This window comes from Eublepharis macularius, chromosome 1 (assembly GCF_028583425.1).
Source record: "Eublepharis macularius isolate TG4126 chromosome 1, MPM_Emac_v1.0, whole genome shotgun sequence".
Taxonomy (NCBI): domain Eukaryota; kingdom Metazoa; phylum Chordata; class Lepidosauria; order Squamata; family Eublepharidae; genus Eublepharis; species Eublepharis macularius.
Window position 1 is genome coordinate 64074386 of NC_072790.1, and position 19999 is coordinate 64094384.

Here is a 19999-nt window from a genome sequence, read left to right on the forward strand (position 1 = left end):
CAGATTTAAGACCAGTTCTTACATGCAGATGCATTGCAAGAGATTAAAGCAGTCACCCAATTTTGTCACCAGTTCATTATAGGTTATCCAGTGATCAGGGTTTGTGATAGGGGCAGGTAGAATTGTTTTGTCTCGCTTTCATACTCAGTCTTAGTTCTAAATAATTTGATTTGGAGTCTTTATAATTAGGATTAAAGATACTAGTTGCTATATTTAGTTTTCGATTTCATTTGTTTCACTGAGAAAGATTTTCTAGCTGTAATTTTTTTTAACTTCACACAATTGGGATCTAATTCCAAGGACTGCCGCCCATGGCCAATAGAGCACTCAGACAGATACACAGGGGAAGAATATCTGTTTTATGGACAATTAAGGTTCTGGTTTGTAGAACAAGCCAAGGAAGGCATAACAACATGTGAGGTTCTAGCATGCGTTTTTTCTCCATTACTCGGATACTTCAGCAGTAGTTGTGTGTATTTGTGGCGAGGGTATTTTAAACAAAAATGGAATGAGCAGAAGAGGGGAGTTAAGCCCTGTTTTCTTCCCACCTTCCATGCTGTATTTGGTTGAGTCCAGCATTTTCTCCCAATCCACCTGACTTCCATTACTGGGCTCTCAGAGAAACATGCTGAAATCAATAAGGACACTTGAAAAGGAAAGCATGGGAGAGAGGAAAGGGGAGCTTAACATGTTCCATTTTTGCTGAAACACAGACACACACACCCATGCACACACATCCATTTTCTTGACATGACTGGGAAGACAGTCAAATAATTACATGTAAGGGCCAATGTAAGGGCCAATTACTTGGCCCTTAACTGAGAAGATTGCTTCTCTTTCTTCCTCCCATTGTCTACTGCTATACTCCAGATCCAAAATTATCCATCATGGCAGCTTTTAAATAAAATTTAAAATGCTGAGAAATCACAGAAGGTTGTCCCTCATCAGTGATATCTCATGCAGAGAGATCTGAGCTCCATCCTCATCACAGAACTCTTGTATCTCATCCGGTTTGGTTCTGACATATTCAGAGAGAAACCTTTGCCCTTCCACCCAGTCTATTCTGCCTCATCCTGTCTGCCTGCCTTCCAGAGGATACAAGCAATATATTAGCCTCTCTCTATATAAGCATGCTTTCTATCGCAGGTGTGTGTATGTGTGCACGTGCATGTATGCAGCATAGTCTACCCCCCCGCCTACCTTCTAGATCAAGCTTTTAAGATCTGTTTTTATATGAATGAAAGTTTGCCTCAAAAACATAACACCATTTGATTCCAGAAAAGGCAACTTCTCAAATATTTAAGGACCAAATATTTAAGGATCAAAAGTGTGCTGAAGGCAAAGATTGCCAAATGCTTGGAAATTATTTAAAGCATACCACAGATTAGGAAAGATACCACCAAATCTAAGAGGAACATATTTGCTACAAACACAAAGACAAACAATAAGTATCTTTAAATATATCATAAGCAGGAAACTGGTCAGGGAGGTGGTAACATAATCTTGGTCATTTCTATAGAAATGCAGCAAACAAACAAATCAGCATGCAGCACACCTGCTTATATATAATCAAAAAGTTCTTTCTCAAGTCAGTGGGGAAAGTATAATGATTAATGAAAAGTGGAAATTATGTACACAGAATTCAGTCACTAATAAGATGTGCAATCCAGCATTTGTATACTGGTCAATTAGTCAGATTTATGCCAATCGGGTAAAATCTGGCTATGCTGGTTCAAATCAGAAGATCGCAGATTAGATCCCAGAAGCCAGATACTAATGGGCCAGTTTAAACTGAGTTTATTTGGTCCGTTTTCACACATCTCAGCATAGCACTAAACTCACGGAGCATGGGCATCTTCGTGGCATGATTTCTGACGTCATCATGCCACAAAATCGTGGCGCAATGACATCAGAAATCGCACCATGAAGATGCCCTCGTTCCATGAGTTTAGCGCTATGCCAAGATGTGTGAAAATGGTCCTGGTTTAATCCTGCAAATGCTGCTGCAGGCTGGCTTTTTTCTTTCTTTCCAGGCATGCGGGGGGGGGGGCAAGATTGTCTCCCCTGGCTATGCCCTCATGTCTCCTCATACTCCCATCTGGCTCCACTCCCAGCCTCTCTGCCTGCTGCCTTCTGTCTCCTGCCAGCCTCTTACTGCTCTCCTGCTGCAGAGCTTGCCTTGGTGGTGATTCAAGCCACTTTGCACCACTGCCCTCTCATTCACTGGTGCTCAGTCTCTGCTGCTGCTACCTGGATTCCATCCCATGCTGCCTCTGCTCCCACCCATGCTCCAAAAGAACCCTTCAAGCCACCACAGGCCACCTTCCCCATTATGGTCTGGACCCAGCAAGATTTACACACAAGAATGCCTTATGCCTAGTAAGACCATTTGTCTATCAAGGTCAGTATTGTCTGTTCTGACTGGCACCTACTTCTTGATTCTTTGAAGTGGAGTTGCTGATGACTCAACCTGGGATCTTCCGCATGCAAAGCAGATGATCTAGCACTAAGTCATGGTCCTGCACCTCCAAGAAATGTTGGGGGTAGAATAATTGTGACAATACTATTCTGGATGGGTGAAAGTTCAGGCCTTGGAGATCCACTTCTTCAGTTCTTTATAGATTGCCTTGCTCCCAAGCAAAAGTGTTTGTGTGGCATAGGATTAAATTATACCACACTGGTTTCATAGCACCCATGTCAAACACCACTGGAATGTATTGCTTTTGCATAAAAATCAAGCAATGTAGAAGGTCTGTCTGATAAATAGCATTTCATGTTACAAGTTCTATGTGGAATTGCTGTCCAATGGGCAGGGTGTCCCAATGTTGTGCCTATGGGCACTTTGGCACTCACGAGTACTTCTTCAGCACCCACTGAGGTTTTTAGAAAGTGGGTTGGGCCACTATAAGGGTAGTGCTGGTTATTATTTGCTCTCATTCAAATGAAAGGATTTCGCACAGCCACAAGAGCAGCTGCAGCCACCAAAGGACTCATAAGCACCCAGCCTCTGCTTAGTCAGTATATGGTTCCATTCCCCCTTCAGGCGTTCTGTCTTTTTATTCCCCTTTTCTTTCTCCCTTCCTCTGCCCATGCTTTCTTGCAAAGGGAGGTATTGTGTTTGGCTTAACCTCCTGCTGCAGCCATTTGGGGATGGTAATCACAATCCCCTCTCAAAACTCCAAAGGTGCCCACAGATTGGGGACCCTTAGATGACAGGGGCTATTTTGCATGGTAGATATAACTTGCATATTGGTCTGCACAGTGTAAAACAATTCCCAAAGATCTATTTGAAATGTCATATAAAACTGTAGCTTACCATCTGCTATTTCTGCACAGAGCTGCAATCCTAAATTATTCTGTGGGTTAATGACCCAGTGATTGCTGGTCACAGTGATGTCAAATACAAGCCAGCCAACATCAAATGCTTGAGCCTTTCTTGTATCTAATAGGAACAAGTCTGCATCCCTAGTTTAAAAATAAAGAGAAAACAGAAAGTTAGTATTTCTTGGATTCTTGTTTGTTTCTGCTAGAAGAAGATTTGTTTGGACTTAATAACTACAGCAAAAAAAATGGGCATAATTATTGATATTTTCTTTGAAAACTAACAGTGTTCTCTGTTTCAATGGACTTAGAACCTTTCTAAGTCCATTGAAGTCAATGGTCTTAAAAGATTGTAACTCTCCTTAGGTTTGCACTGTAAGTCTTTAACGATCCACAAAGTCAGAGTCCTTCCATTTAATTTCCAAAAGGAATTTTGCACTGGCTTCAGTGGATCATAACCATATTTAACTTTTCCCTAAAGGAAAGCAGATTTTTTTCTGGGCAGTATTGTAGCAGACAATGCAATGCAAAAGAACAAAGATAGCCAGAGATGCCAGTCAACAGCTTAGCATCTGAGGAAGCTCCACCCCCACTACGTATAGGAAATGGGGCAGGACATGTTCCCCGATATCTCCATGGTGACAAGAAAGAACAGTAGCACCAACAGCCCCTTTTAACATCTTTTATCAGCCCCCATTTCCATTGTATTAACTACTGAAGAGTTACATCTCTCCAACACAGGCAAACGTTTTCATCTCTCCAACAACCAAACTCTTCTATTCCATCAGACAGTGTTTTGTAAGTTGCTTCAGTTAACTGGTTGAATCCATCAAGGTTTTCCCAGGGCAAAAAAGGAAGGAGGTGGTCCCTTTAATGATCCAAAAGATCAAGAAACAGGCAGGGATAAAAGAAATGTGGGACATGGACTATAGTCAGGAGGAGAATTATATGAGATTGAAAAAGCTGGCTGGATCTAACTCAATGTATATCATACTGTATTTTCATTATAAGTCACTCTGGAAACCATGGCTGAAAAATGAGCTACAGAAATAATAAATAAATGAGCCATTTACCCATGCAAGTCTATGAAAAAAGACATGCGGTAGAAAATTCTCAGGTGCATGCACAAGGTTTCCTGTTCATAAACTAAAAGACAAAGAAACTCCCACATGAATGGCTCTTGGATCATACCAATGATATTTTAAGATTATTAGGAAAAAGCAATACCTCTTTTTCGTTTGCTCTTAGGCCATACCAAAACCACATGAAAACCCAGGTCAATTTCTTTAGATAGTTAAAAGGGAGCAGAACCCCCTCCTCAAAATGTGGTCAACAGTTTAGATGTTTTAGATCTATAGCTCATTGGTATTTCTGGAAACACCAAACCCAAGATTATCAATTAAGCCACTTCTTACTAATGCAATATTTGTATTAAAGATTACTTATGATGAGGAGCATGATGTGGCAAATCTAATCTAAAAGTTCATTCATTGCTTAATATGCCAAACAAGCTACCCACTCAAACACAACAGCCCTACACAGTACATAGATTAAGAAAGTAAATGTAGCTCTTGGTTCTGTAAAAATAAATAGAGTTGAGCCATATAGTATATCCCTTGTTGCAGTTAAATGAAAGTTGGCTTGTCGTATTCATATTTCAGAGAAACGTGTATTTTTTCAAAACTGGTCATCTAAATTGTGCATGTAATCCCTACATCTGCTCATCCATAACGGATCAGTTAACTAATCATTTACATGATGAAATCGGAAAATTGGATACCTGTGAATTTTCCTTCTGGCACCCTCACTGGACAGCAGTACAAGAGATGGGTTGTTCAACCTTCCAACCACTAGGAGAAAAAGACTCCAGGTAGAGGCTGAAAACAGACATGCTGGCATTAGGAACCACTGCTCTGTTCTGAATCCAAATCTATATGGTATTTTCAAACTTGCCAGGTTGTGTGTGAATACACTAAGGCAGTTTCTGAGGTAAGAAGGACTTGGTTTAGGGCTTTAGTGAAACAGCACACACAAAGCAGATGCACAGAGGAATAGAGCCCTTTTCAGGCATTAAAATCACATGTACCAGGAGCCTGCCAACCACACATATCAGGAGCCCATGCTACTCATTACCATCCCCATATACAGGATCACCATGTTGAGAACTCGAATCCTGAAAAATCCAGTGGTCAGTCTATGCGCACCAGATCTATGTGTGCTTGGAAAATACACATGTTGTTCCTGTTCACACACAACAAGGCAACCATGCATATTGAAAGGATCTATGCATGGTCGATAAGCTCCCAGTATGAGTGATTGTAATATCTGAAAAGGACTAATACATTCAACCAAAACTTTCCTTGCCATCCACAAAAGTTTTTCTTACATGGGCAAATAACTGCCACCATGCAGTGGGCATGCATGTCTAGTTCTGAGCTTGTTCCTTTGAAGAAAGTTGCTGAGAAACTTTATAGAATGAGGCCTACTTCCTGCTGAAGTGATAAACCTGTTCTGAACTCCACCCCTGAAGAAGGGAGCAGAGAATTCAAATCATTGAATTTATAGAATGAGGCCTACTTCCTGCTGAAGTGATAAACCTGTTCTGAACTCCACCCCTGAAGAAGGGAGCAGAGAATTCAAATCATTGAATGGTTCTTCATATAAAAGTATCCCTTCACAGGGAAAGTTAGATATCAGAGCTAAGGTTTCTAATGTTTTTTTTGGTATGAGGCAGCATATAAACAAGCAAACAACATAGTGTAGCTATGACATGCTTAGTGTTCTTCCTACAGGAAGGGTTGGGGTTTTTTTGTATGAAGAAGAATTCAGTCTGTGATTTCTCTACTCACAGTCTGAAGTAGTACCGGCTTGTACACGTTTCCCACCTAGTGGAGATGTCCAGCTCCACTACAGAAGTGAGTGGAACGCACAGAGGAAGAAGGCGGAATACAAGCACAATGAGTAAGGAAAAACTGGGATTGCCTGTCAAAGCAAAAGAAGGAATGCTTCAAGACTAAGCAACTTACAAGAGGTGAAAAAACCTACCTAAAGGCCCTCAAAAGATATTTCTAGACAGCTTTATTATTTTCCACTGTAACATAAATGATTGAAAGGAGCTATGGAAGCACTAAAAATCTGATGATCCATTAGTATATTGTTGTGATGAAGATTTCTCCTCAATATGCCCCCCCCAACATTACCTATGACTTTTTACATTCTTCAACTTCTAAACAGATAAAACCAAGCAAAGCCCCACTGTGCACTGGCTTTCTTGGAGCATCTCTTTAAGAAGAGAGCAAGGGTGGCAGGACAGCACCTCATCCTCTACTTCCTGAAGTGACCTGCCAGCAAGTGCCACCTATTCCATTCTCGCTACATCTTTTGTCTCTAGGCTGGCAGCTGGGGGGAGAGGGTGGTCAAGTTACCATCTCCCAGGAACCAGATTTTGCCAAGATACCTTCCGTTCCTGAACTTTCACACAACTTCATTAAGTATAAAAATGTCTGATCAGGGACAAGGATTTATTAACCTGACAAACCAGACATGAGCCAAGTCACCTCAAAGGTGGGGGAGGGGTAGATACCTGTCCAATTAAGAGTTTTAAAGGAAAATTCACAGGTAAAGCTATTTTTTTTAAAATTGCCAGATGTGCGTTAGCCAAAGACCCTTGGTGGGCCAGAATCAGAGCTCTGAGTTACAGGATAGAAACAAGTCTTTATGCCAACTCGTTGGTTTACTGAACTTACTGAAATGCTTGATATCCCAAAAGGTTGTCACCTCACCAATCATCTAAGTGTGTCTGTGCCAATGCATTTTGTGCCAATGCATTTCATTTAGCTTTGCCCTTTTTATGTTCCTTCCAGTATTAAACCTTTCATACTACCGGTACATCACATAGTTGTGGAAACAGACTTATCATACAAGAAAGTAAATATACCCATGCATCTAGACAACCCCCTGATAAGTTATTAGTGCCATACTCCCCAAGGGACAAACTTATTGAGATGGGTAGGTAATGTATGCCTAATTCTGCGACTTAACCAACTACCAAAGAAGGTCTCTATGAAAATTACACAAAACCAACATACAAAATGAAAGGAAAAGTCTCCAGTAAAGAAAGGAGAATCAGGCCATCTATAGGACACAGACGCCATAAGGCATCCAGAATAATTCTGGAACATTCTGCATTTGTTTAGTGAAGCTTGCTTGACAGCTGGAATAATGGGAATCCGCAATATATTCCATCTAAACATTTCTAAACATTATGACTACAGTCTCTACGGCTATGGCAGAGGCCTGGTGTGTGTTCAGAACCAAGGTTCAGAATCATACCCCTATACCATTGACAGGCTTTCAGCTAATAGGCAGTAGAATACAAAAAATGATCAGAGTTGGAGCACCTGTCCTACCACTAGGCATCCACTGCAATCCCCCTGTCTTACAATAATACAGGCGTATACAACTGTGCATTAGATGGAGAAAGGAGCCAGATGGAACTCATTTTCTCTCAAATTATAAGATAACTTGGGGATTACCCAGTGAGACTGATGAAAGAAAGATTCAGGACAGTCAAAAAGGTAATATGAGTTCACATAAGACAACTGACTTGAGGAATTCACTCCTAGAGGATGTATCAATGGCTACCAGGGAAGGTTTTGGCTGCAGTGTTTCTGCCTGGACCTTCCAAGACAACTGGTTATCCACTGTGGAACACTGGACTAGATGAATCCTTAGTTGAACAGGCACGGTCATCTTATGTTTTCCTTATGGGTAGACTGAATGTTTTGTTTTGAAATCCTTTCTTCAATGTTTACTTCAGTAAGGACCAGCCTGTGTATGTCACAAAGCTGCACCTGCTTTCCTTTTGAATTAAAATACCAGCAGTAATTTCTCAGTGGTGAAACAAATCCCTGAATGCTTTGCACTGGCTATAAGATATCATTGGGTTAGATCTACGATCCGTCTAGCTTACCAATTTTATTCTTCATAAAAGTCAATCCCAATATCACCATGAAATTTCTAAGCAAAGCATGATTCAGGGCTGAACTTTAACTCTTTTACTTGTTGATATAATACCTCTTGTGGTCATTGTCAACCAGTCCCTGTAATGGCTTGACACACTATACTTTGCCTTGAGCTATGATTATGGACTTAGCTAGAGGAGATGCGAAATCTCAACATTGTTGAGAATTTCTTAGTTTTAAAAAGTGAATATTATCTGTGCTAGGCCTCGATTTAGATCAGAGAGAAGGATTGAACCCTTCCACCCTATTACAGTTTTGCCAGTCAAAAATCAACATACATATCATCCTGTATTGTTACTAGCCATAGGAGAGAAACAGAGACCAACAAAGAAAGGGCACCCATCTATTTTTCATTAGGGGAAAAATAACAGCACATTGGAGGTACAAGTAGGGTGGCAGGAAGGGGGAGGACTGTCCTCCTGGGATTGTCCTCTCTCACACGCTTTGTGCACATATGGCCCCAGGAAGTGACATCATCGCACAAGGCTAAGTAGTGCACATACGGCGGCCCAAATCAGTCTACTACAAAGTGTAGGAGCGCTCTTGGGGCAGCGCGATGACATCAGTGATATCATCACACCGGCTCGAGGAGCATATTCGTGAGGCCTGTTCCCTGCCTTTACCCCACCAGCCAGGTAAGCAATGATGAGGGGCAAAAGATGGGAGCAGGGGATCCCCCACCCCCACCAGGGGAATGGGACCCCTAGGTTCAAGATAGTTTCAATTGGTGAAATTCTGTGAACTGGGATTTCTCACCACTGTTATTTGACTTTCAAAATCTTTGAGAAGATCCAATGATGGATTTTCAACTTTACATTAAATAATAAAACCCTTGGCTTTTATGATTTAAAGGACTCAATTTAGCCAAAGTGGTTTTGGACATTGGCAAATACCAATTCTCAAACTTTGAGATCTCTTCTTCACATTTCCCATTATGGATGCAAGACAGTTTCGTCAACACTTGGTCTTTCTTGCACATTTATGTTACCATCACACTCCTGAGATCTCTTTCCCCAGAAAATGAAGGCAGAATTTGAAATACATATAACTAAAAAATTGATACAAATATACACATTGTATATGTGTGAGTTTACTATGTATATATACAAAGTTATGTCACTTATATGTTGAACAACACTGTTAATGTTTTTAATCCCACCTACACGCTTTTATGTTTTGAATTAAATTATATACTGGTGTTTTAACTATTTTTATCACATTTTTCAGTTATACTTAATTCAGGGGTTTTTTTGTTCCAATCTCTTTGGTTACCCTTCTGCAGGGTTTTGTTTGTCCCCCTTTTTTGGTTTACCAGAATCTGAAATACAGCAAGAAGGAAAACCACCTGTTTGGGTACTCCTTGATGATCTGATAAATGCTGATCTTAATAGTTTCATTCTCAAATCGACTGTAACTTCGATCCTTATAAATCCGAAATTCTGCTGCTGTCACTGCCTCTCCATGGGGAATCTGAGTCAAGTCAAACCGAAATTCTTTGTAATGTCGTCTTTGGTGGGAAAAGTCCTTGTCTCGTTCAACTGTGAAACAGAATTAAAATGATAGGGTCAAAATACAGCTCTTATGGTTAATTCAGTATTTTCTTTCAAACTAAGCAAAGAGAATGAGAGAACTAGGCAAACAATGAAACCACAACCTATAACCTATTTCCCACATAAATATCATGTTATAAGCCAAAGATATTGAGTCAGCTGGAAAAGCCTTCATGGCTAATTCAGAAGGCAAAAAGTGGAAGAAAAATCCAAAAATGGGCAATACTATATTTTCAAGTAATAAAATAATATGAGAAAGATGTAAGGTGAAAGGAATTAAATGGGAATTATTTGCAGGTGGTCTTGAATTATATTATTGAAAACAAAGTTTGACAAGGAAAACAAGCTGGCATCTCCCATTTGATATAATATTTCTGGAGCAGGACAACACATATGAGATTGGATTCAACCTTCCACAAGTTGAGTAGATTTACAGAAGTGCTTTTTTGCCACTTTCCTTCAGCTAACTTCTGAAAAGCTACTGCTGAGGTTCAAGGAACTCACCAGAAAACATGCCATATGGCAGGGAGGAGGAATCAGCCAAAATCCCCCCCCCTTTCTCTCTCACTCACTCATTCCCTCATTCACACACTTGCATGAGAGGTGCTTTTTGCAAAAATCTGGCCCAAACACAGGCATAAATTCCCAGGAGGGTCTTGAATACATTACTGTCTTTCAGCTTTAAGGTTGTCTTGAAACTGATAGTGGAACCTATCCCATGGAGTTCCACACGGCACAATCCTATCCCCCATGCTATTCAACTTCTACGTAAAGCCCTTAGGACAAATCATCTGCAGTTTTGGAATTAACTGTCATCAATATGCTGACAACATCCAGCTCTATATCTCCTTATTCCACTTCCCAATGGTATGGTAAAAGTCTTGAATCTCTGCTTGATTGCTGTGGTTAAAAGATGTGGAAAGACAGAGGTAGTGCTGGTTGGGAAGGCAGAGATCATGAAGGATATTGGACAGGCAGAGATTTTGAAGGATATTGTGCTTCCCACTTTCTGTGGGGTTCAATTGACACTGGCTGACTCAGAGCCAAGCTACAAGTGACAAATGACACTTGAATGGCAAGTGAACAGACTCACATGTATTCCTCCCTGTTCACTTGAGCTCCACTCGTGCTCCACTTGATCACATGTGGAGCACAAGTGGAGCGCAAGTGAACAGGGAGGAATACATGTGAATCTGTTTACTTGCCGTTCAAGTGTCATTCGTCACTTGGAGCTTGGCCCTCACTTAAGGTTTCAGGGGTTATACTGGATCCTGACTGAAAGATGCTTTTGGTAAAGGGCTAGGGACTGCATATAGTATGTACTATCTGCAGTCTGTTGTTGTGTAAGTATGATCCTGCTATGTAATTTCTGCATCTTTTTTATGTTGTTTATGTCCAACGGCTTGTTTTTATATTGTTACAAGTGGGGGATCTGCAAGGACTTGGGGGGGGGTCACTTCATTTCCCCTCCCTCACCATGTCCTGCTTCCACAGCAGAGTGGTGATTCGAACCTGTGTCTTAGGGTTGCCAGGCCCCCTCAACCTCCCAGCAGGAGGTTGGAGGCCTGGCACTTACCTTGCTTGTGGGCATGCGCAAGCACAATGATGTCACTGTAATGGCTTGCCACACTATACTTTGCCTTGAGCTATGATTAGGGACCTAGCTAGAGGAGGTGTGAAATCTCAACATTGGCCAAATCCACACGCACTCACTATCTGCTTATCTTGCGCAGTCATGGCAGTTGGGTTCATTCCGCTACCATGCTGTGCATCATCACATTCACCCTCCCAGTGCGTCTTCATGGCGCAATCAGTTCTCCACATGCCACTGAGTAAAGTGTTATAGTGGGCGGTTCCCTCCTCCGTCGTCAGCATTGATGGCGCACGTCACTTCTCTTTTTTTAAAAAAAAGTTTATTTTACGCTATACGCTATATCAATTAACCATCAGGGTAAGTAACTTTTTTCCAGAATGACAGAGACTTTTCCAATAAAGCTATAAAAGGGTGTTGAAGTTTTGGGATAAAATGAGTCAAAAGGTAAAGCTGCTAAGAAAGTACTTAAGTCCAGAAACATATAAATGGGCCAATTTGCCCTGCAGGGTAAATGTACCATCAGTGAGATGAAACACCAGATACCAAGTTTGCTGTGCCATCCTAAGCTGATGCACACCCTTCTGAGACCATTGATTTCAATGGATTTCTGCCCTGGCCTTGATGGTCCAAGTAGCCCAATTTTATCAGATCTGGATTGCTAAGCGGGGTCAGTCCTGGTCAGTATTTGGATGAAAGACCATCAAGGAAGTCCAGGGTTCGTAGCAGGCAATCACAAAACGACCTTGGAACATCTCTCGGCTTGAAAGCCCTGTGGGCTTGCCAAAATTCAGTTATGACTTGATAGCAGCACCAACAACAACAAAAAAACCCTCTGCTTAGTAACCCCATTTTAGACTGCTGCAAAATAGGTACCCTGATCATTCCTGCTGTCTTTAGAAAAATACCCACATTAAAGTACATTTTATTAAGCTGCCCATCTTTTAGACATGACCAGGACAGTGATTTTTAAATACACCGAACTGTGATAGTTAAGTTAATATACTGAGCTGAGGTGGTATCTTCATTTATTTTCAAGAAAGAAGTTTAGTGAAGACTCTGATTCAGTTCAGACATAACACCAAACCAGGGTGTGGTACCATGGAAATAAGTTTCAGGCCCATGCACTCTACTCTGCCCTCATACACTCTCATTTCCTCCCTCCCTAGTTTTTTTTTTTTGCAACCCATAGTTTGCCATTACATCTGAACCAAAAATGGAACTCATGGAATAAAACACCAAGAGAGAGAAGGAAATGAACAGAGGAGGAAAAGGGAATGGGAGAGCCCAAACTCTTTCACATGCATAACTTCTCTGACTCTTCACAAATGTTCTTCTCTTTTAAGATGGGTATATGTGCCTGTTGTATATGTTGATTTTCTCAACTATGTGACAGTCAGGTGTTTCTTATATGAATATCTCTACATTCTTTGCAAAAGGAAGAAAGTAATCTGGCCAATACCACCAACCACCTCCAGGTGACAGAGGTTACTGTAAACTGACACAGAACAAAGTACCCATGTGTACATCTTGAACTCAATGAAATGATAGTTTATCTTCAGTAAATACTTTCAGTTATCTGACAAGAGCAGGTCAAAGGTTCCGGGAGTTTCCTCTTGAAATTACTGAGAGCTCTTTCTGATGACTGATAATTGAAAGCAGAGGCTGGAAATATCAAACATGGAGGGTGACAGATAACTCACAGATAAATGCAAAGGCTCTGGTTTGTACACACTCAAAGGGCAGAGGCCCCAGGAATTAGCGACTGTGTTACTGCGAACAGACAGAGACATCAAACAGTTCTTGATCTCTTTTCTCTATCTTCCACCTTCAAGCAGGCAAATGCCAGAAACCTGTTCTCATAAATCCTTTGCTTCTGCTTCATGAATTGGAAGTGATGCACGAGAGAGCAGGAACTGCCACAAAGTGTGGACAGGGGGAGTTAGAGTGAGAAGATCAGGCTGTAAGATTATACATCTTTCTTGTTTAAACATTTCAGATCAAAAATATATGAGCTATGACTCTCTGAACGGTGCGTGTTATGCTATAAACTCATATGTTGTGCATTACAGAGCTAGAGAAGAGCAAAGGCCACCAAATCCAATCCCTGTCAAAGGTGGAATCATTCACAGATTAGTCCCTTTAGGATAACCAACATAATCCAGGCCATAAAATTAGGGCTGTGTGTATGCCATGATCCCAGAGCAGCGTTGCCTCTAGCTGCAGGTGGTTGCTGTATGAGTCAGCCAGAGTCCAAAGGGGTCAGTTTCCTGACCCCGCCATGGGAGCGACTCTGCTTACATGCCCCAACTGCCTGTCAGGGAGACAATTTGGCTGCAACCTGAATCATGGTAACGTGCATGAGTGTGCTTTCAGGATTATTCTAGTTACAGAAATGCAATGCCATGTGCTATGCTGATCTGTAATACCCATGGGAGCAGACAGAATGAATGGGAAATAAGTGATTCTCCCTGGACCGGATCTGGCAGCAGTAAGATTTAAAACAAGCAGAAAAATATACAATATTTGTTGGTTTAGTTTAGTTTCCTCATTATCTTTAATTCTAAGAGCAGGCTAACTATGGCCACACACCCGGAAGATCGCGCAAAACTCATGGCATAAAAGTGTCTTCCTAGCACGATTTGCCAGCACAATCCCATTTAATGGCGCTTTTTCTGACATCATTGGGTCATTAAAGGGGATCGTGCCGAGAGATCGTGCTAGGAAGACGCTTCATGCTGTGAGTTTGTGCAATCTCCCAGGGCGCGTGTAAAAATGGCCTATACTTACCATAGTAGCTTGGGGTCTGGCTGTGTGACATACTGCACATTGCAAGAGAAGCTGTTCTGCACACAGTCAATGGAATAATGGAGCAGAAAAAGGACTCCTCAGGAGCACCGAGTACCTGGGAAAGCAGACTAACTGAATGTTCATCAGCAGAGATAGCTCCCAAAATCTGGGTTTGATAACCACCAGAACAGGAAACATGGCAAGCACTGGGAGTTCATGTGCTGGTGTAGGCCAACCAGACTGGCTATTTAATTCATGAGGACACTGATCTCCACTCCCATGCTGCCTCCACAGTGGGGACAGGAAAGAACAACACAACCACACCTGGCTTGCCAACCTGGCCTCAGTGCAGACAAGCAGGATGAGAATGAGAATGGCTGTACTTGGCTTTGTCCTGCCAGCCCAGGCAGGGCCTATGAGGAGGGACACAGGTATGGTGGCACTTGGATTCTCTGTAAGCCTGCCCAGGCCTAGTGTGGCTGATGGGGGAAAGCACAGGCACTGCATTGGCAGTCTTAACCCTATAAGGAGGAGCATGGACACGACAGCCCCTGGAACAGCAAGGCGGCTATGTTGTCCATCTTTGCCCTGAAAACCTAGGCATGTTGCAGCCAGTGTGGAGGAACATGAATGCACTACCTTTCTCTTCAGCTGGTTATGCAGATGGCCATCAAGCAAGGAGAGCATGGCAGCAGAACAGGGTGCAGTGCTTTTGTAGGGCTGTTTGGTCTCCCAGTACACCCCTGAGGCCAGCAAGGATCCCAGCCTGGACTGAAGTTTGAACCGTCCTAGAGGGAAGCCTCATCCTGCATGGGCTTGATGGCAGAGGCATGGGCCACAAGCTAGGTATTTCTTGTTTGCAAGGCTTCCTCCTCACAGGCTTGTCAATTCTAATCATCGTGAAAGTTAGGATGGGTTTCCAGGGGGCAGCTGGTTCAAGGCATGGCCCTATGTGGCTGAAAGGTAGCTGACCTTAGGGCTGGAGAATTTTCTGAGCATTCTACAAGGTTGCCTTAGGTGGCCTAAGGACAGAGTCTGAAGTTCTCAGGGAGGATGTGCACGTGCGCGCGCACGCACACGCACACATGAACTTCATTGGAAGAAAAGTGAGTTTCCAGGTTCTATAACGCTCCCTCAGACTGGGGTGAAAGTAAGCTGGTACAGTAGAGCTCCCAGTTTGAGGCTGGGAAATTCCTTGATATTTGAAGGTGGAACCTGGGGATGGGGTTTGGGAGGGGATGGACCTTAGCAGAGTATAATGCTATAGAACCCACCGTCCAAAGCAGCCATTTTCTCCAGGGCAACTGAACTCTGTTGTCTGGAGATCAGTTGTAATTCTGGGAGATTTTCTGACCCCAACTGGAGGTTGGCAAACCTACTAGGTACAGATTGGTACAGAGTACTAGTAAATAAGTAGCTGAAATTGCACCTCCCATCTTCTGGTTTGAGTACCTTCTCAGAGACCGCAACAGTAAGAACATGAAGTTTATTTCAACTTGTCCTCAGATGAGGAGTCTGTTCCAAAATCTGGCCCTGGAAGGGTTTTGACAGGTACTCTCTTATGACACTTATGTAAGGGCCCAGTGGATTAGGGATAGATAAGGTTTAATTAATATAGAGTTTAATTGCAAGTGGGAGTTATAACCATTGAAATCAGATACACTTGGATACTTTGGCTGACCAGATCCATGGCTGTGCTAACCAGAAGGCACCTAAGACTGCGAATAGGATTGCCAACTCAGCACTGGGAAATTCCAGGAGATTTGAGGATGGAGCCTGGGAAGGGTGGGATTTGGGGAGGGGAGGGACCTCAGTGGGGTATACTGCCATACAGCCCATCCTTCAAAGCAGCCATTTGCTCCAGGAGAACTGATCTCTGTCATCTGGTGATTAATTGTAATTCTGGAAGATCTCCAGGTGCCACCTGGAAGTTGGCAATCCTAACTGCAAATTTATAGCCAAATAAGGCCCACTCCCTAGAGACCAGACTGAGAATGATAAAAGTCCTGCTCACAATAAAGGCGCCACTAATCTCTTTCCCTTACTTTTCATCATTTTTAAAGCTCCTATTTAAAATCTCTGTGTGAAAAAATACTCATTTCAATTAAGGAAATCATATCACCTCATAAAATAATGTGTGTTGATGAAAAGTTAAATTTGTAAACGTGTTATTCATTCCATTGATAATTTCTGTAAACTTTCATAAGTTAGATGCAGTTGTTTTGCAAGCCAGAACTACTGTTCCATTGCAGCCGCCTCTCTACTTATTAAATTCTGGATGCTTTTTCAGCTGTTGAAATCATAGGTGGGAAAATGACACTTTGCCTTTCCCAATTCTAGCTTGATTCTTACCAGTGAAGCAAGTCTGAAAATTCAAAGAAATAGACATCAAGGCATGCTGCATGAGTTATGATGGCCAAAAAGACTGGAAACTAGAGGACAATATCATTGCTGTTGCTATACTGCCAAGACAATATTGCAAGGTATTTCTTTGCTTAAGGCCTACTGCCTTGTTCATGTCTATCCTTTCATGTATGTATCAAGCCTGTATAAAAACAAACTGGAAATGTCAGTGGCACTGAATCATATAAGCTAGGTTAATATCTGCATGGGATCTCAGGATTTCTGTCTTCCCTTAAAATTCTGCATGAGATTCCAGAACATAACTGACTCAGCCTGAGAGGGGGCCTTCTCAGTAGTGGCATCAAATTCTCTCCCCAGGGAGATTCACCTGTCCCTTTCTGCAGAAGCAGGTAAAGGCTTTATTGATTTATTTGACACTTCCTCAGTGATCCCCTTTCTCTCCCCAATGTTTTAAACTGTTTTTTGTATCTTTTGTATTTATTTTGAATTCTGGTTTTAAACTGTTTTAATGGTGCATTTATGTGTTGGCTGTAATCACATTTAAGGTGAGATCTTAATTCATATGTTTTAAATTTGTTAGTTGCCTTGGTAGCCCTATGAAGGCCAGAAAGGCAGGGTAAAAATCTTGTAAATAATTAAACAAATAAAAGTATGACTTTACTATAATTTGACAACCCAAACTCCACTAGTTCTAAGAGGAACTTTATAATTCCTATGGTCTGTAGTAAGATAGGATATGGATTGAAAACCCTGGAGGGCTAGGAAAATAAGATTTTTTTTTAATCACCTGTAAAAAAAAAGAATCTCCAGAGGTCTATTAAAAATGGTACCAAAATTTTGCCTGGCTGCCATGGAGAGGGAGCAGGAGAGGAGGGAAAGGGTGGCAGCCAGGAAGAGAAAGAAAGCAGCAGCCAGTGACAGTGACAGAGATAAAGGAAGAAGGCACAAGAGATTTAAAAGAGGAACACTAGTTCCCAGCAGGGTCTGAACCATGTGATGGAAGTGGAACAGAAGGGCAGAGACCCAGGTGGGGAAGAAGAGACACTGGGGCAAGAGTCAGAGAAGGGGGAGCCAGGAAGAGGGAGGGTGACATATCACAGCTTCAGGGGTCTACAACAGAGGGGGGAGTGTTATTTCCTTCCCACACAAATCCTCAAGGGTCCCCAACTTGTATTTTTTTTTCATTTGTTAGACTTAATTTGTATTTCTTCCCCTTCCTCTAGGGTGATAAAGATGGCTCCACTTTTATCGTTGCAAGACATCAGTGAACTAAGCTAAGAAATAATGACTAGCCTGCAGTTACCAAGACTGCACAACAAGCTCATTTACCGGGGAGCAAGCTCCACCAAACTCAATAAGACTGCCTTTGAATAAAGATGCTTAGAGCAGGTTGCATGTGGGCTTCATGGCAGAGTGAACATTTGAACCTAAATGCTTCCCAGACCATCCCATGCTGGCTCTGTTGCTCAACACATTTGTAGACTGCCTTTATGACTGTCAAATTTGCACAATGGTTTACGAAGCATGAGGTTCTCCCTCACTGTCCTAGCGCTTAGGATTGCCAATGGGCAAGGATTTAAAAAAATGTCCTCCTCTTCCTTTAGCAGAGGCTTACTATGTAGACATGGGCAGCTGAAGCTTTGCATGACACAAAAGTAAACAACATTACCTGGTATTTGGAGCATATCAAACTAACATTAAAGGGTAACTAAAAGGACCAGTTAAACATTGGCAATGCATGTAGCGCTATAACTAGGCCAGAAAGCCAACATGTATTGCAAACAAGCCCCTTCCTATCCCTACTGTATTTTCTTATGTTAACAATATTAGATTGGAGGTCTCAAATAAAGACACATTCTGTGGTTGTTGTGGGTTTTCCGGGCTGTATTGCCGTGCTCTTGGCATTGTAGTGTCTGAGAGACACTGAGAGATCCCTGTCTTTTGGTGCTACACCTCTGAAGATGCCAGCCACAGCTGCTGGCGAAACGTCAGGAACTACAATGCCAAGACCACGGCAATACAGCCCGGAAAACCCACAACAACCATCGTTCTCCGGCCGTGAAAGCCTTCGACAATACAAAGACACATTCTGTTATACGTCCCTTGAGTAAAAACTGTATTTGAGCAGAGCTGGGCTTCAATAGGCTGCTGTCACTTTGGACAATAGTCTGTAAAAAAGGATATCTGCCAAATCTTCCAGTTTCTGCCTAAGATACATAGTTTTTAGGATGATCTCACTCACTCCTTCTCAGAAATCTGATTTCAATGATTTGTTTTGGTGTTACAAAGGCAAAAAGTTGAATTGCTAGATCACGGCAAAACCCTCACAAGACAAAGCAGCTCCTCCACCATCCAAGCAACGCCACTGCTTATTTGAGCATTAAAAAATAGTTCTGCTCTGTCTTAGTTGGTAGAGAATGCACATCTCGCAAGGCATTGGACCTGAACTGGCTGTGGGACCCTCGGTTCATTTTACATGTGAAATTTCATTAACTAACCCATCTTTTCATTCTCTTCCAGATCCTCAGATCATACACACATAAAAATATAAAGCACATGCAGGCTTTAGTAGTAACTTCCCTTCCTTAAAACAGAAAAGCTTGTTAAGAATGAAGCTAACACTATACTACCTTTTCAGTAAGGAAAATGTTGGGAAATTAATATCATGCAGGTATAGATCAAAATACAGTAAAGCTCCTGTTTCAAGTTGGGAAGTCAAATTTTCCACATTTACTTCATGTCCTGTTAGGAAGCCAGTTTCTGCTATACAGTTCCTGGTTAGTAAGAAAGTAAGGTGAGTCCATAATTGCCTATAAGTCAAATAAATTGTTCTGCCTGCTAAGCCTGAAAAATAAGAGGAAAATCAAATTCACATCTTGTTATTTCAGCTACAGTCTACTATTTTCTCCTTGACTACTTGTTCAGTAGCAAAGGACTGCAGTAGGAAAGTAACAGTTAAAAGCCAAGCTCCTCTAAAGCCACAAGCGAGCACAGCACTCAAGCCAGCCTGGAGATTAGCAAAGTGCCCGAATGGAGGAGGGAAAGGGAGATCTGCTTGAAAACCCTCTGGATACAATGAAAGCTCTTCAGCTGCGATTGAATACGGCAGGTTATATTTAAACTACTGATTCCGCTAATACGCGTAACTTCTATTCCTTGAACTTTTCAGAGCCAGACTCCACCCTGACTTCCGTTCTACCTCATTGGAGCTTCTAGAGGCGCAAGAGTACAAGCTATGCATCAGACAAAAATTGGTTCAAAACTTGGTCTATATCAGTGGTCTTCATCCATTCCAGACCTAGGATACACAGAGCTGCAAGTATGTGACAAGAAGGAAGGAAATCTTAGAGTCAGTGTGA

General features: G+C 42.0%; 1 protein-coding gene across 1 annotated transcript in view; it reads right to left on the reverse strand.

Moving 5' to 3' along the window:
- The window catches only part of BMP5 (bone morphogenetic protein 5), a 76359-nt gene that overhangs the window by 33599 nt on the left and 22761 nt on the right, over positions 1 to 19999 (reverse strand). The window contains exons 2-3 of the mRNA XM_054978075.1: positions 9691 to 9883; positions 3317 to 3465 (exon numbers count right to left, since the gene is read on the reverse strand). Coding sequence (XP_054834050.1) covers positions 3317 to 3465; positions 9691 to 9883 — 342 coding nt within the window. The remainder of the gene's footprint in view (positions 1 to 3316; positions 3466 to 9690; positions 9884 to 19999) is intronic.